This window comes from Diceros bicornis, chromosome 13 (genome assembly GCF_020826845.1).
Source record: "Diceros bicornis minor isolate mBicDic1 chromosome 13, mDicBic1.mat.cur, whole genome shotgun sequence".
Classification (NCBI taxonomy): domain Eukaryota; kingdom Metazoa; phylum Chordata; class Mammalia; order Perissodactyla; family Rhinocerotidae; genus Diceros; species Diceros bicornis.
Window position 1 is genome coordinate 38,602,275 of NC_080752.1, and position 17,010 is coordinate 38,619,284.

Sequence of the window (17,010 nt, forward strand, 5' to 3'; positions counted from 1 at the left end):
AGAGGAAATCCCAGGCCCGGCTCTCCACCCCAGCATCCTCTCAGTAGTCGTCTTCCCCGTCTTCATTTTCCCTTCTCAACACTCCAGAGCTGGGACAGTGTCCGTCCCCATCCTGCCTGGCATCTCCAGCCACTCTGAATTTACTGAAATAATAGTTCATCCTAATGGAGAACCCTCCTGCATCCCCAGGACTTCATTCCTGAAAATTCTTCTGGCAGGGTCTGTATTGAAAAACTTAACCCCTAGATGGAAAAAGAGGGTTAGGAGACCTAGATGTGGAATGAGCCCTTGAAGATCTTTACAACGATGTTCACATTCACTAAATAAAGCAAAAGAGGCACACACATACAACCAAGGATGTTTTCACACACTCTAAGCGAGCAATCAACGGTTCTGAAAACAAAGAATTTCTACTCCCTAGCCCTTCTTCAGAACCTCTCCAGGCCCTCCTTCCCCGAACATTTCAAAGGGATGTTTATAAATCTGTTTTGCTTCACCGTAGAAAACTACTTTCCCCAGGGGTTCTCCTTCAAAATGTGTTAAATTTTATAACTTCAAGGGACGTGAAGTTCATATATTTGGATTTGAAAGTTCTTGTGGCCACAGCAAAGGTGCACAGATGCAAAACTGCAGAGATGTGGATCTCCCACTGGGGACTTCCCAAGTCAGAGAGCAGGCTGTTCCCACACTTGACCTCGATGCTGCCCACCTGGCGTTGCAGACCTGCCCCCTCCCCTCCCGGAATCCCCCTTCCCCAGTTCCACATTCACACATCAAATGATAACCTGTCGCCTGCCACCTGCCTGGGGATTTGGTGGTGAACAGTCAGCTCAGACCCCTGCCTCCCTGAGTTCACAGTCTCCAGCCGAACCCTGCAGACGCTCTTGGCTTCTCTCCATTGGACAGCCCTCTGTTCCACCCCCACTGCCCTGCCTTCCAAATAGGACCCTGTCTCTTCCCCTGCCCCATCCATCTCATTCACCACCGCAAAGGAACTTTCTTGGGGCCCAGATCGCAGCTCTCCCTTAGCAGCCTGGCACTGCCTACTGAATGGAGCCTTGTTCCAGATCTAAGGAAGCGGGCCTCCCAGCCCTGGCCTTCCAGGGGTGACCTTCCTACATAGCGGGCTATTTCCCCACACGTTCCTCTTTCTGAGCTTCTGCTCATTCTGCCCTCCTGCCTAGAATCCCACCCTGCTCCACGTTGTTCACCTCTCTGAGGCATTTTCACGCTCTGCTTTGGGCCAGAGTAATTTGCGTTGCTGTATCACCCCCCCCGACTCTGAGAGCAGGAGCTGGGCCTTAAACTCCAGAGAGCGTAGCTGTGTGGGCAAGTCACTCACCCTTCAGCGCCTCTATTTTTAAACAATCTGTCGAAAGGGGATAATTACACACCTCTCAGGGCTGTTGGGAGGAATAAACGAGAGAATGCAGAGCACACTGAGGTTATGACAGTAATCACAGGCACGGAGATGCCAGTGGAACAGCTTGCTGATCCCGCTGTGCTAGAGCAGAGGCGTCGGGCCGGCCACACTCACCTGGCAGGAAGAGCCGACGTAGCCCGGGGGGCAGCGGCATTCCTCCACCTCCAGGGCCCGGGGTCCCTCCGAGGGCCCGGGCTGGGCGACCTCTAGGCTGACCGCGCTGATGCTGGCTGCCTGCGGCATCGAGGAGAATGTGGCCCGGACCAGGAGCTCGTCCAGGTCAGCCAGCGCCATCAGGAGGTGCTCGCGCGTGGCCGGCTGCCCGTCAGGCCGGCGCCAGAATTCCTGGGTGAGGGGGCGACAGCCAGCGTGGGTGAGGGGCGTTGGGCTTCCTGTGCTGCTCCTGCAGCCCCTGCACCCCAGCTCCCACCTTCAGGCACTGGCCGAGGACTGTGAGGTAAGGACAGGGGAGTGAGAGGCAGGGGGGTGGGCATCAAAGCCAGGCTCCGAAGCAGAGGGCGGGGTGCAGGGTCAGACACAGTGTGGCCGAGCGCCCCTCACCTCTCGGAAGACCATCTCGTAGCTCTTCCTCTCCGGGCCCTGCAGTGCTGGCTGGGAGGCCACCAGCATGATGTTGTTGCCCTGGGGAGACACCAGCGGAGCTGGGAGGGGAACTGAGGGGCTCTCGGGGACAGTGGGGTCCTCCCCAGTTCCCGCCTCTCTGTAACACCAGTCTCCCATTTCTCTGATCTCTGAAGCTCGTGTGCCCAAAGGAATCGGTACATGCCCACTGCCCCGTTCTCCCCCAGCTGGGCCTCTGCCTGGGTAGTGTCCAACCAGACGGTGGTGGTGGGGCAGACCCTAAGCCCCCCAGCCCATGCCATGCCAGCTGAGTGTTGGACTGAAAGGACAGAAAGACTGACGGTGACCCTGGATTCCACCTCCCCCTTCTGCCCACCCGGCGTGGGGTCTACATGCTCACTGTGATCTGGACGTCAGGGTCAGAGAGCGGGCTGCCCTGTGCACCCGCGGTGTAGGAGAGGGTGTATCGCAGCTTCCCGCCATATGCCGCCACCTGCAGAGGCAAGCCCTACAGTCACAGCCTGACTCTGCCCTCCTCTGGGGGGGGGTGTGACCACACAGGTGAGGGGGTGGAGCCCCTCGAGGCCTTTCTGCACCTGTGTCCCCCTATCCCCATCAGAGGCAGGTGTGCACAGTCAGGTGCCTAGGAGACAGGACATGTCTCAGCTCCTTCACAGTCTCAGGCCTGGTGGCAGTGACCCTAAGAAGCCTGTTTTCTGTTTTTTGGGGTTCCCCATTTCTCATTGCCTGACAATTCCAGCAAACAAGCTCTAAGTCCCTTTCTGTCTGAAGGAATTTTCCATGAAGCAGGCGGGTAATGACAGTGACCACCATGGGGAGGTTGCAGTAGGTTCAAAAGTTCTCAGCCTTGGGGGTGGGGCCGAGGGTGGCCCCTCAGAGGTCTCCTCTCCTGGGTCAGTATTTTTGTTTGCTCCGAATCCATTTCCCCCTTTTTGCAAACTGCAGTCCTGATTTCCTTTAGAGGAAAGTATGTCACACATGCAGGCCACGTGGTCTGAGGGGCCCTCCCCCGTCTGCTCTACACGAGACATGCGCTAGGTCTGGCCAATCTGCATATTCCTCCACTGCCCCTCTCCGCTCCATCAGGGATAGACATGGGAACCCGGCCCGTCTGCTCTTTCTACTGGAACAGAGAAACTCCCTTTACTAGTCAGATTGGAAGCTGGAGGATGATGCAACCTGAGCCCCTGGATCCAGCCATACCTGATACAAGTATCCTTGGACTTTGTAGTTACATGAGCCAACAGATTCTTTGTTGCAGACAAGCCAGCTGGGTTTCCTATTGCTCACAACTGGAACAGTCCATACGCTTGCCACAGGTGGTGTTCACGTGGGCAGCCAAGGCCCCAGCTCTGCCCCACAGGACTTTCCTTTCCTTCCTCTGCCACCAGGGCAGATAGTCAGATCAATACCACACTGTGTCAGGCCTAGCCCATTTGTTCATCTGTGTGTTCATCCAGTTGGTGAGCATTTATTACATACCTACTGACAACACACCAGGCCCTGCGCTACCTGGGCCCTGCGGATGCTCTCCACAAGTTCCAGGTGATGTAAGGATTCAGGGGTATAACCAGATAACCATGAAACAACTGGTTTCCTGTTTGCTTCAGATGCCAGCAAGTTCATTGCCACGTCCAGGACCAAGCTGCAGGTGTGTGCAGCAGGGTGGCTAGGGGAGCAGACTCTGCAGTCTGAGGCCGGGGTTCAAGTGCAGCTCTACTGGCTGGACAGCCTCGGACAAGTCACTTAATGTCTCTGAGCTCTACTTTCCTCATATGGAAAGGGAGTAAAAATAATACCTACTCTGAAGGGTACATGAAGATGCAGTAACAGGCTGTGTACAATATTGTGCCTGCCGAGCACACAGCCTCAATGCCTCCTGACTCCTCATCACGCCCAGCTCCTCCCTTGGCTTCCGCAGATCTTTCCTATCCTCAACTCCCCCTGGGCCAGACTGTCTTGTCTGCTTCTCTGCATGTTATTTTATTGCACGTTATGTGCCTTCTTAAGAGGCACTCTAAATTGTTGTTGGAACAAGATGGAGGCAACGTCAATGCTAATAATAGTGATGATGATGATGATGATGCCGACGATGATAGGAATGACAATCACACTAACAGTGAGCTCTGGGAGGCCAAGGCCGCCTTCTGCCTATCCACAATACAGCACACAGTAAGCCCTTCATCAATGCTTCTTGAGTGAACGGATGCAGTGCCAAGAGCCAGGTCATTGATCTGGATACAGGGTAAAGAGAGCCCAAGGAAGGGGGGGTCTTGCCTCCCAGGTGACAGCCCCTCTGCCAGGGGCCTGTGGCCCACTGAAGGGTAAGAGTTGACCCAGGTTCAATCTCATCCCTACTGTGACTTGAACGCGGGACCCAGGCAAGTCCCTTCCCCTCTCTGGGCCTTGGTCTACACATTTGTATGATAAAGGGCCCTCTGATATTTTAGGATTCAATGACGCCCCTGTTAACCCCCCAACTCCCTGTTACCTTGTTCCCCAGGAAGGCTTGGGGCAGCTGCCAATAATAGAGGCTTTCAGGGAGCAGAGAGAAGGCTTCGTAGGAGAGAGAGAACTAGGACAGAAGGACAGGTGGTAAGAGCAGAGGGAGCAGGGGGGTGCCAAGAGGACAGAGAGGGTCCTGACAGGGCTGGGCACAGGCCCTGCAGGGAGACCCAGGAAGGCAGAGGGATGGAAACCTCCCACCCCACAGCTCAGGTCCTGGCCCTGCTCTTTGGACAACTTGCTTCCCCGTCTGGACCCGGACATCCCAATCGCTCTTGCTGGGCGTGGTTTGGGTCGGTGTCTCCTCACACCTGGTGCGTGCCTCTTGTGGACACCAAGATGATTTAGGGGGCACGCCAGAAAACATTTTTAAATTTAATGGCTATTTTAATGTTTATTTAAAAATGTATAACTGTCATACTTGAGTTGGTATAGGATTGATTTAAAGGAAAATGTGAAGTAAACAATAGTCCAGGTAGTGTGCAGAAATGACAGAATTTGTGAAGTTGGTCCAGAAACAACTGAAGTCTAGAAAACACGGTGGGTGGGGGTCCCTCGGTGGGTGCCTTGGCACATACCTGAGAGCCTGCTGAGGAAGACAGAGAAGCTGAGGAGGAGGAGGAGGAGGAGGAGAAGGGGGAAGGCAGAGCTGCTCGCAGAGCAGCTGCAGGCTGGTGATAGGGCGAGAGCCCCCGGGGAGGGGGGTGGGGGTGGGCAGCAAAGCTGGAAAGGAGCTGCCAGATTTCGGCATCCATCCGCCTCTGGGCCTCATCCACCTGGGGGACCGGGACAGGGAGGACGGAGGAAATGAGCAGAGGGGACAGAAAGGACGCCATGAGGCTTTGCCTTCCCCCAGGCCACATCAGGCCCAGCCAGCTGCCCGCTTCTGTGCTATCTGTTCACAGTGCTGATGCCTGCCGCTCTGGCCTTTGTACCCGCTGCCCTCTTGCTCCTCACGAGCCTGGCAGGGCTATCCTGGGATGGGACCGGCTGACTATGGGCTCTGATGGGGAGAAGCCCCATAGAGGGGGTGCCCCCAGTAAGAGATGGGCAGATAGCTCTGTCCAGCTCAGGCTAGAGGGTCTGGAGGCAGGCCCAGGGGCATCTGTGGTGGGGGAGGCTGCTCCCTGGGCTTCACTCTCCATGGGTGCCCATGGTGCCCTTCACGGCTCTGGAATGTTTCCCAAGAGCAACACTGGAGTGGACTGGCCATCAGGCTGGAGCTGGGCCTGGCATGGGGGAAAACGGCCCAGGAAGGCCAGGGCCTCAGCTCCAGGCTCCTGCTTGGACTATGCTCTCTGGTCTCCTCCTTGGGGCCCCAGACATAGTGTGTCCTGGCCAGGCCCTGAGTTACCTGTGATAGCCGCTGTGCCCGGCCCCTGCCCTCTGGGGTCCCCGGGATCCTCCCAGCTGTCACAGCTGTCCGCAACTGCTCCTCTGAGAGGGACGTGCGGTTCTGAAGGGTGGAGGGCACAGGCCAGCTCAGACCTCCCAGGGCCCCAGAGCTGGAGTGTCCTCTCCCCATGGATACAGTGGCCAGGAAGGCCCACACTGATTGGGGAGAAAGACGCATGCTCCCCTCTCCAGGCTGGCACACGGGGTGACTCCAGGCCACTGAAGGGGCATCTGCACACGGAGGGTTAAGGGAAGCTGCTTGGGAGGCAGGGCTAGGACGACCTGGTGGGGCCAGGTAATCGCGTGGTTTAGCATCGAGTTAGTTTCCACCTCGGCCACCACTCCGGCCACAGATGGTTGCACCAAGACCAGACCACACAGCAGACGAGGCACACACCCCTCCTGGCTCTAACTCCTGGCATCACAGAGCTTGCTCACAGCAGAGCCCTGACCGGGGGCCACTGAACAACACCCGGGTTCATGCAGACCCACACTGCCTTGGGCACTGGGCACCGCCCTATGAGGGGCTGCGGGCATCCAACACCACACCATGCCCACGTCACATCAACTTCATGCCACTCAGATTACCGGCCTACCTGTTGAGCCCGGCGCATCCGCGCAAAATACGCCTCCCCCTGTGGGGCGCAGAGGAACGCCAGGAGAGGGAGTCAGAGAGAGAGACAGGGCTGAGAACCACAGGACAGGGCAGAAGGGAGGCAGACAAGGAGGCCAGGAGAGGAGGAACCCGAGAAGGGAGAAGGGATGAGAAGGCAGCCAGCCCTGGGAGGAGGCTGGGATATCTGGGTCTGTCCAAGAACAGGGACAGGGCAGCCTCGGAACGTCCCCTCCTAAGTGTCCCTGAGCTCCCTGGGATTCTAGGCGTGGGGACACATCTGCTTGAGCCCCGGCCTCAGCCAGCAGGAAGAAGACTCCTGTACCAAGACCCACTGTCCCTGGGAAAAGTGCCACCAGGTGGCCTTGACTGCTCGAGGGACACATTTGGACAGGCTGCTTTGGATCCACCTCTAAGACCCTGTGCCCCACAGCACCACCATCACCATTACCTCCCCACTAGACCATGACCCTGGAGTAAAGAGGACACGCTCATCTCTCACTAGTGTTGAACGTACGGGCGGCTCTGCCCTGGGACTGAATCCCAGCATTGCCACCTCCTGGCTGTGGGAGCTCAGGCAGGTTACCTAACCTCTCTCACCTTAGTGGAAATGGGGCATTAGCAGGACTCAGCTCCTACAGTTGTGATTTATGACATGTAAACATGCTTGGAACAGCGTCTAGCACAGACCGAGGGCTCAATAAATATGACCTATAGTAAGAACTATTAGAGCCGGCCCAGTGGCATAGCGGTTAAGTTTGTGTACTCCACTTTGGCGGCCCAGGGTTCATGGGTTTGGATCCTGGGAGCGGGCCTACAGCACTCGTCAAGCCGTGCTGTGGCAGCGTCCCATATAAAGTAGAGGAAGATGGGCACGGATGTTAGCCCAAGGCCAATCTTCCTTAGCAAAAAGAGAAGGATTGGCACAGATGTTAGCTCAGGGCTAATCTTCCTCACACACACACAAAAAAGAATTATGATTATGCCCAACACCAAGTGCAGAGCCAACAGCACAGATAAGTGAATTTTGAGTGAGCAACCAAATGAAACTGAAACTCTCATTTGTCCTTGTGTTTCAAGGGCCTCACTCAGGACCTGTTTTTTGACTGACGGCATGACAGCTCATAATCGTTAACAGGTGAGCACTTATGTGCCAAGCATGAGCTCTGATCCTCCCAGCCACCCTGGAGCTGAGGTTTATCAAAAGGCAGCCAGCTGGTAGGTGGCAGAGCTGGGTTTAGACTGGGGCCTATCTGACCCCAAGGCCGCACACTTAACCACAATGAGGCCGACGCCTGCCTGCTGGCCCAGACTGCTCTGAGGTCACCTCGTGTCTGAGTTCTCGCTGGCCCCAGGGCTCAGCAGCGGCCTGGCTCAGACCTGGTGATTGGGGAGGGCCTGCCAGCCCCCGTCGCGCGTCACACCTTGTCTCCCTGGTACGTCTCCGGCAGCTGCCAGTAGAAAGACTCGTGGCCAAGCTGGGCGAAGTTGCCAAAAGAGAGCTGGGCACCCTCGGGCACCGGCTCCACGGTGAAGCCTCCTGTCAGGCGGCTGTTCCGCTGCGGGTTCACCAGGGCAAAGCCTTGGAAGTCCCCAGGGGCAAAGTGGGTGGAGATCTGGCAGCAGAAGGAGGACGGGGTGTCAGCCTGGGCACTGGGGCAGGCGCCTTGGTGGGGGAGGGGCACGGGAGGGCATTAGGGTGGGCACTGGGGCGTTGCTGAGATCAGGGCTGGGACAGAAATAATGGGGGAATGGGGAGGACATTTAGGGGGAGGAGGGAGCTTGGGCTCAGTGCTGACATAAGCAATAATGGGGTCATGAGGAAGGTATTAGGGTATGGGCGAGGGTTGCTAGGATCTGTGCTTACATGGGCAATAATGGGGGCATGGGGATGGGTGTCCTCATAGACAACGGGAAAGCCACTGGGCCAGGCTTCTGACTTTCCCGGATAATGACCCAGGGCTGCGGCAGCGTGAGGGCTCTTACCAGGTGGCGGGTGTGGGTAGAGCTGGCGCACTGCTGGGTGACGCCCATGCAGAAGCAGGGCAGGCAGCCGTCGGGGTGGCTGGCGCTCAGGTGGAAGTGGTGGGGCCGGCAGTGGCTGCAGGTGAGGCCTTCCACCTGGGCCTAGGAGGATGGATGGACAGGTGGGTGCAGGGAGCTCGGGTGGGTCTCTTGCACTTCCAGCAGCTTTGAGGCCAGCCTTCCCAGCCCCTTCCGGCAGTTCTGGGGAGCCCCTGCTGCCCTCATGCCGAGGCCCCACTCCTGCCACATGGTGCCTGATTTCCCACCAGGCCCCGAGCAGTGGGGCAGAGATGGGCCCTCCGGGGAAGGGAGGTGGGAGTGCAGGGACAGCCCCAAGGGTACGGTGAGAGGGAAGGCCTGGCAACTGCTGTGGCTGCGGTCCAGGGCCTCGCAGAGGGCAGGGGTTTGGACTAACCTTGCACTGGCATTGGCCGGCAGCGTCACACTGGCTGCTGATGCTGCCCTGGGGGTCACAGCCACAGCCGATCGGCTCTGGCACTTGGCCGTCTCCTGAGGTGGAGGGAAGCCACAGCTGGAATCCCAAACCCACCACCAAGCACCCCCATTTCCACCACCCTCTGGGCATCTAACTCACCACCGAGGGAGGGAGTGTTTATTTCTGAACACCTACCACGGGTAAGCATTACACCCATTCACAGCAGCCTTCTGCGGTGGGGGGGCCTTTACTATACCCATTTTACAGATAAAGAAGCTGAGGCTCAGAAAGCTAAAGCCACTTGCCTCCAGTTGGAGAGAACAAAGGCTCTGTCCTAGCTCCACCCCTGGGGGAGACTGGGTAGCCCAGCCCCAAAAGCCTCCCCAACCCTACTCACGTTGGCATGGCTGGCCCTGGCTGGGGTTGCCATAGTAACCTGGGGCACACCTAGGGAGAGAGAAGGCAGTGGATGATGGAGGGGAGACCACAGAATGCCAGAGAGCCTGCTGTGAGCCCAGGGCTGTGCTGGGGCCCTGTACTAGACTCAGTGACCTCACAGCGCTGGAAGGAACCCATGAGCCCAACTCACCCATTTTACAGATGGGGAAAAGGTAGGACGAGAAGAGCAGGGACTGCTCTAGGCCAGTGAGTTTTTAGAAAGATCAGGCCTCCAACCTAGGACCTCAGCAAGAAGGAGGGGTTTTCTGGGAAGACTCTGGCCTGGTGGGGACAGGGGGTGCTGAAGGATGGAGGCGAACTGCAGGCCTAGATCTCTGAGGGCCTTGAATGCCAGCTAAAGATTTAGGCTCTCAGAGAGGGCAGTTGATTGTCTTCTGGGGGCTTGTGTAAGGGGAGAGTGAGAGGCTTCCGGTCCCTCCTGGTCAGGTGGGCTGGGCCCAGCCTGACTGTAGGGGTGGTACCTCCTGCACACTCCCCACCTTGCCCGCCACCCGCCTCACCTCTCACAGTGACGCCCGCTGTGGCCTGGGGAGCACGAGTCACAAGTGGCATGGCCGTCTGTGTCCAGAAAGCAAGTGTGGGTAGCCCTGAGAGTGTGGGGGGCAAATTTCCAGTTAGAAGGTCTGCAGCTCTTCCTTCAGGCCCAGGGTAGAAGGGAGAGGAAGAGTGGGCATGTGAACTTGCATGTTCTGAGTGCCAGCTACATGCCAGGCACTGTGTGGAGAGTTCCGTGTGTACCTCTCATTGAATGCTCACACCAGGGGCCGAGGTGGGGTATACCATTATCCCCATTTCACAGATGAGGAAGTTGAGGCCCAGAGTGAGAAGCATATCTTATACAAAGTGAGACACTGAGGAAGCGGCAAGGCCAGCACTTAACATTGCTTCTCAGAACAGCCCGGGAGGAAGGGAGTCTGGGAGACGGTGGTGGACGTTTCAGGAAAGGGAGGTACAGGGAGGGGCTGGACGCACTGGCCAGCAGCGGGGGCTCCATGGCATGGGCATGGCTGGCAGTCCTGTGGAGTCCCCTGCTGGGCGTCCCCATAGTACCCCGGCTGGCACTGCTCACAGTGAGGGCCCTCCGTGTGGTGCTGGCAGCCCTGTGGGGTAGAGTGTGGGTTGAGGCTGGGCCCCCGGAGGCCACAGATCCCTGGGGTAGGAAGGAAGGAGGGTGGGACTTACCTGGCAGGCACCCGTTTCAGGCTCACAGACCTCCGTGTGGCCATGGCAGCTGCAACGCTCGCAGGTGCCCAGGTAGAGGCCGCTGGGCATGCGTGTATAGCCTGTGTCACAGTCCTGGGGGCAGGAAGATGGCAGTGGGAGGGGCTTCCTCAGCAGGGCCCATTCAGGGCAGGGATCACTGAGTGGTGGGGCTGGGGTGGGCCTGGGGAGGTGGGGACAGCTAAAGGAGGAGGAGCCAGGGAGCTTGGGAGAGGCCCAGGGCTCACCTGGCAGGATGGGCCACGGTACCCAGGTGGGCAGGTACACTGCTCTACTTCCAGCGCAGGGTCCTGGCCGGTGTCCTCAGGCACAGCCACATCCATGCTGATACCAGAGACCCTGGGTGTGACAAGACCCACTACGAATGAGCGCTTGCTCTGTGCCAGGCATCCTGGGAGTCCTGTACGTGATTATCTTGCCAACCCTCCCAAGTCCGGCCCCAGCTGCTGCGAGGGCTGGGGCGAATGGCTTAGACCTGCAACTTTCTCCAGAGAATGAGCCTGCCTTGCCTGGAGGGGTCAGACCACCCTGCTCCCCTGGAGGAACAATGGCAGATTGACCCAGGGTACAAAAGTCCCTTGGCCTCAGAGCAGGATGACTTGGCAGAGCTCCATGGGGATGAGGCCAGGCTAGTCTTTACCCGAAACCACTTCCTTGCCTGGCTCCTTCCCCCTGCTGCGTCCATCAGTCCCTCCCTCCGTCCCAGGTTCTTGTGAATCATGTGTACCCCAATCCCCACCTCAGGTTTGCTTACAGGCAGCCTGAGCCCTGTGAGGGAGATGCTGTCACAATCTCCACTTTACAGAAGCGGAAAGTGAGGCACAAAGAGGCCACACAGCCCATAAGCAGTAGGGCTGGCAGTCTGGCTGCTCTGTACCACACCACTCAGACTAGAGCCGCCTACCCAAGCCCCGCTCTGCCCTCCTGCCCAGTCCCGGACACCTGCTCTCGGCTGGCCGCTGGGTGTAGGATGCCTGGATCAGGAGGCTGTCAATGCCCGCCAGCGCCATCAGCAGGTGCTCGCGCGTGGCCGGCTGTCCGTCAGGCCGCTGCCATGCTCGCTGCCGAGGAAAGGACACGTGTGCTGCAGCCCCTGACATCCTGGGATACTGACCTGCAGGAGAGGCGCAGGGGCCTGCCCCCCAGCTCCACGCCCCCAGCCTGGGATGCTCCTGGCACAGTGCTGCTCACCTCCCGGAAGGGCACGGTGAAGGTGCTGGGCTGGCCGGGGCTAGGCTCCTGGGAGGTGTGATGCTCCAAGACGATGCCATTGCCCTGCAGAACCACCAATGGCTGCCTGTGCAGGGGCGGGGAGCCAGGCTGGGGCCGCTGGGTCACTGTGAAGCGCAGCTCTCCTCCATAGGAGGTCACCTGGGACGCAGGGTGGACAGGCGCTCAGCTGGGGCCTCCACTGTCGTGGCTGCCACTGCTCCAGCCACCTGTTCCACCTCCTCTCCAAAGGCACACGACACTCACGCTTCCGAGCCTTTGCCTGCGCTCTTCCTGCTGCCTGGAATTCCCTTGCTCTTCCCCGCCCCTGCTTACCTTGTCCCCCCGGAAGCGTGAAGGGAGGTTCCAGAAGTAGGGTCCAGAGAGGAGGCTGTGGAAGGAGGAGAAGACCAGTTCCCCGGGCACGGGTGACGAGATGCCCTCGCTGGTGGTGTGGGTGCCTGCGGCGTTGGTCAGGCTGAACTGAGCAGGCTCCTCAGAGGCCCCAAGCACCTGGCAGGGAGAAGAGGTCGGGATGGGGGCTGTGGCCTGGGCCTGGCGCTGGGTCCACCCAGCCCTGGGCTTGCCCGGCCCGCCTGTCTGCCCACCCACCCACCCACCTCCCACAGGTACCTGGGCGCGGCTCCAGGTGGAGCTGGTGCACTGGCGACTGACGCCCATGCAGAAGCACTTGAGGCAGCCGTCGGGGTTGTGGGCACTCAGGTGAAAGGAGCCAGCGACACACTCATTGCACAGGCGGCCCACCACGTTGTTCTGCAGGCACAGAGCTGGGAGCTGCAGGATGGCCCACGGGAGGGGCTGCCTGGAGCTTCCGGCCCAATCCACCCACATTCTGGATGGGGACCCAAGGCCAGGCGGAGCCACGGGAAGAGCACACGTATGAGGGGTCACCACATGGGAACAGTAATTCCCAATTAATGGGACCCTATGCAACTAATCATTTTTCCCTTTTCTCTTTGGTTGCTAGGAGGCTCACAAATACACTTAGATTCGAAACATAGCAGGTTGGTTAAAATAATTCCTGCTACTATTTATGGAATGTTTCACGCACTGCACTAGTTTCTGTTCAACCATCATCTCTTTAACTCCTCTAAAGACCTTGAGAGGTATGTGATATCTCCACACTTCACATGAGGAAACTGAGGCTCAGGGATGGGAAGTGATGTACACAGGCTCACTCAGCTTGCTAATCCACCTGGGACTTAAGATCAGAAGTGCCTGACTTCAGAATCTGTCTAGTTCCTTTTTCTACTGACACTTGACTCTCCCACTCTTCATGCCAATGATTTCCCTCCTCTGAGCCTCCGTTCCCTCATCTGTAAATTGGCGATGCTAATACCTATATCACTGCAGCAATGTGAGAACTAAAGTGTGGTCAAAGCAAAGGGCCACTACAGATACAACGGTCGCACAAAGAATGACCAGCAGAGGATCTGGGACGTGAACCCAGGTCACGTGACTCCCCAACCGCTGTTCCCTCCTGATGCCAGGCCACCTCTCACAAGGGGAAGACTAGCCAGCCAGGCCCGCAGCCAGGCTACTACCCACTGGCCAAGGAGCTATGGAGAAGATGGAGTCTCCTTCCTCCCTCTGCCAGCTATGTGCCGGGACCCAGGGCCCCTAGCGTGAGGAGGGGAGGGCACTCGTACCTTACAGTGGCAGGCCTCCCCAGAGGTCCCCAGGCTGCCTCGCTCATCACAGCGCACAATCTCCTGGTCTGCAGGCACAAAGCGGGTGTTGGCAGAGTAGGTGGGGATGGGCTAGGCATAGTCTGTGCAGATGGGGGACAGAGTGGGGTGGCTCCCCAAGGATCACGGGGTTTGTGCTGGGCCTGGTGGGCGGCCCAGGGAGGTGCTGGGGGATGGTGGCTGTGATACTCACTGGTGGGCCTGCACTTCCCGCCCGGCTGGATGGGGTTGCCCTCATATCCGGGGGCACAGCTGCGGAAGAGAAAGGGTTGTCAGAGGCACTTCCGTGCCCCCACCCAGCACAGCCAGCTTCCCCCAGGCCCGCCGGCTCTCCCTCACCTCTCACAGCGGCGGCCTGTGTAGCCTGGGGCACATGCATCACACGTGGCTTGGCCATCCGTGTCCAGGAAGCAGGTATCTGAGAACCTGTGGGTATCAAGTGGACAGGACATAGGGCAGGGCTGCAGTGATGGGCAGGCCAGGTCTTACAGTCCCACTCTGGGAAATGACTGCTGTCCACACGGACACAGGAGGCTATGAGGCATGATGTCATCTCTCTGCCCACCCTTTCTTGATCTGCAGCCTCATAGCAACACTAGGAAGACAAACAGCCCATTATATGAAAAGGAAACTGAGGCCTGGAGAGGTCAAGGGGCACAGAACAATTTAGTGACCAGGCTAGGGTGTGAACCCAGGTGTCCCACCTCCCCACCCAGAGCATGCCCCTAGCCTGCTGCACGGCCCACTCCCCCAGCCATATCTGCCCCATCCTGAGCCGGGTCTGACCTGCGGGAGGCGTCGATGTATGGGCAAGGGCAGGGCCGGCAGGCAGTGGCCGTGGCCTTTGTGGCATCCCCAAAGAAGCCGGCCTTGCATTTGTTGCACTGTGGCCCCTCCGTGTTGTGCCGGCAGTTCTGGGAGGAAGGGGAGGGAGTGGCTCAGCTTCCACAGAGCAGCCCTTCGCCCCCAGTGTGGGGCCACGCTGGACCCGATGGGCTCCTGGAGGGCGGGCCTTTGAGGCTGTCTGGCTCAGCCTCCCCCTTATGCTGAATTACCATAATCATATCAGCTTTGCAGACAGGGGAGCACCCAGCTGCTTCCTGGTGGGGAGCTCATCATCTGACATGGCAGCGTGTGCCATAGAAGGTTCCAAATGCCTGCTTTATACTGACCTCAACCCACCTCCCTCTTCCAATCTGCACCTACTGGCCAGTTCTGCCTTCTGGAGTCCGTTCCTTCTACCCCTGGCAGCTCTTCAGGGATTTAGAGATAACAGTTTTCCCTGCTTGAGCCTTCTCTTCTCTTCTATCTGCTCGACAATCCCAGCTCCCCCCACTACTCCTAAGAAATAATGTATGATCCATAGGCTCCTTCCCCTTAGGGCTGCCCTGCTAAGGGCCATGCTTTACATGGTTTCTCCAGGATTGGTCTGACCAGGGTGGAAGAGAGTAGGACCTTCACCTCCCTTATCTGGACACTGTATCTCTGTTAATGCATCCAGGTGATGATAGCTTGTCTGACAGCCATGATAGTCATTCTGGAGGCTTGTGCTAAGCTTGTGGGTACAAGGAAGCCTCAGCCTGGACCTCCCACCCTGCCCTTGCCCCCTGCCCCTAGCCAGTGTCCAAGTGCCAGCTGGCATTACTCACCAGGCAGTGGCCATACACAGGGTCACAAGAGCTAGCGTGGCCATTGCAGTTGCAGCCAGAGCAGGTGCCCAGGTAGGGCCCACCTGGCACCCGGGTGAAGTGGGCATCACAGCTCTCGCAGGACAAGCCGGAATAGCCAATGGGGCATCTGTGGGGACAGGACCAAGTCAGTGGCTGCAGGAACTGTGAGGCCCTCCTGTTTCTCCCCTATCCTGGCCAGGGTCTCTGTGGTCCCCAGCCCCGCCGGATCAGGCACCTGCACTCCTCTACGCTGTGGGCGCGGCCGTGGCTGGTGGCGTGGGTGACGGTGGTATCCATGGCAATGTCGCTCAGCCCCACGCTGGCCATCTTGGTGTTGTACACTGTCTGGATGAGCACGGCCTCCAGGCTCTGCAGCACCTGCAGCAGCTCTGCCCGCTGCACTGGCTGGCCAGACTCATGGACCCAGTGCTCCTAGGTGTGGACAAAGGTGGGGGACATCACACGTCAGCGCCTGCCCAGCCTGCGCCCCCTTCACCCCCAGCCCTGAGGGCTCAGGCACCACCTACCTCGGAGAACTGGACCTGGCGCTGGTTCAGAGTCCCGGGCTGGGTGGGCGTGTGGCCTCGGGAGAGCAGGCGATACCCGGCGCCCACGAGGACCACGTCCGGCCGCTGCACCGGCTCCAGCGTGCCCCGTGCCAGCTCATAGCGCACCTTGTAGTGCAGGGAGCCACCGTAGGAGTCCACCTGGCCGAGACAGGGTGGATCAGGGCAGGGCGGCCACGGGCATACATGATGTCCACTGTGTGTCAAGTCATCCCCGTCCTCCCTCACTCTGCATACGCAGTGCTCACTGTGGGCCCAACACAGAGCTGGGCACAGGGGAACAGAGATGGGGGGGACCTGGGCACTGCCCTGGGGTGCTCAGTCTAATGTCAGGGAGCAGAGTACGAAAATGCTGCGCAAAAGGTGCCCAGGGAGGCCAGAGGAGGGCATGGAACCCCACCCAGCTGCAGGGGAGTGGTCCGGGGGTGCTTTCCAAAGGTCGAGTCAGCATTCCTCCCAACCCGAGAGTGGCGGGCAGAGACGCTGCCCTGGACGAACCAGCGCTGCCAGCGGGAGGCGGCACTGGGGCGTGACCACACCTCTCCCTCTGCTGAGTCTGCCCTGCTGCCCACCAGCTTCAGAGGGAGCGGAGCCCAGGCAGGCTCTGGGCACGTGAGGAGGGGCTGGGCCCTTTCTCCATCCAGGGCAGCGGCCAGGCCCCTCACCTTGTTGCCCAGGAACTGCTCAGGCAGGGCCCAGAAGGAGTCGTGCACCAAGAAGCGTCGGGACAGGTCGACCAGCTGGAACTCCTGCAGAGCAGGGTCGATCTGCAGCTGGGTGGAGGAGAGGGGCTGCACACCGGGCTGCGCGGGCGTCGTCACGTTCACGCCTGCCGGGGGCGAGAGGGAGGGGTGAGGGCTGCAGTGCGTGCCTGCCCAAGACACCCACCTTGAGGAGCGGTAACCCAGAAAGCAGGAAAGTTCTGGGAGAAATTTGATTTATAGACAACTTTAGTCTTGCTCTCAAAGTCAAAAAAAAATGCAAAGCTAGTTTTTTCCTCCTGAAGTCTTGGAGTTGCATTTCCCAAAGCATGGTGTGGGGAAAGCCAATGCTGTAGAACGATGGCTGGGAACCATTCGCGGAGCACAGGGTCAAAGAAAGGTGAAGGGGATTCTTTGCAGCAGGACCACTTACAGCCTTTTGCTTGCTAACAGATCCAGGGACTGTCAGGGTTGG

General features: G+C 58.7%; 1 protein-coding gene across 11 annotated transcripts in view; it reads right to left on the bottom strand.

Moving 5' to 3' along the window:
* The window catches only part of HSPG2 (heparan sulfate proteoglycan 2), a 101,480-nt gene that overhangs the window by 34,878 nt on the left and 49,592 nt on the right, over positions 1–17,010 (bottom strand). For 6 of the 11 annotated variants that reach the window (XM_058553157.1, XM_058553164.1, XM_058553163.1 and 3 more), the window contains 23 exons: positions 16,500–16,663; positions 15,796–15,975; positions 15,504–15,700; positions 15,248–15,395; positions 14,385–14,512; positions 13,938–14,024; positions 13,792–13,850; positions 13,560–13,627; positions 12,523–12,684; positions 12,226–12,402; positions 11,872–12,051; positions 11,623–11,741; positions 10,908–11,019; positions 10,642–10,755; positions 10,432–10,559; positions 9,960–10,046; positions 9,398–9,447; positions 8,980–9,074; positions 8,526–8,666; positions 7,964–8,155; positions 2,406–2,498; positions 1,985–2,065; positions 1,538–1,768 (listed from right to left, as the gene is read on the bottom strand). In XM_058553157.1, the coding sequence (XP_058409140.1) occupies positions 1,538–1,768; positions 1,985–2,065; positions 2,406–2,498; positions 7,964–8,155; positions 8,526–8,666; positions 8,980–9,074; positions 9,398–9,447; positions 9,960–10,046; positions 10,432–10,559; positions 10,642–10,755; positions 10,908–11,019; positions 11,623–11,741; positions 11,872–12,051; positions 12,226–12,402; positions 12,523–12,684; positions 13,560–13,627; positions 13,792–13,850; positions 13,938–14,024; positions 14,385–14,512; positions 15,248–15,395; positions 15,504–15,700; positions 15,796–15,975; positions 16,500–16,663 (2,993 nt within the window). The remainder of the gene's footprint in view (positions 1–1,537; positions 1,769–1,984; positions 2,066–2,405; positions 2,499–7,963; positions 8,156–8,525; positions 8,667–8,979; positions 9,075–9,397; positions 9,448–9,959; positions 10,047–10,431; positions 10,560–10,641; positions 10,756–10,907; positions 11,020–11,622; positions 11,742–11,871; positions 12,052–12,225; positions 12,403–12,522; positions 12,685–13,559; positions 13,628–13,791; positions 13,851–13,937; positions 14,025–14,384; positions 14,513–15,247; positions 15,396–15,503; positions 15,701–15,795; positions 15,976–16,499; positions 16,664–17,010) is intronic. The other 5 variants (XM_058553167.1, XM_058553162.1, XM_058553165.1 and 2 more) reach the window with 1 other exon arrangement.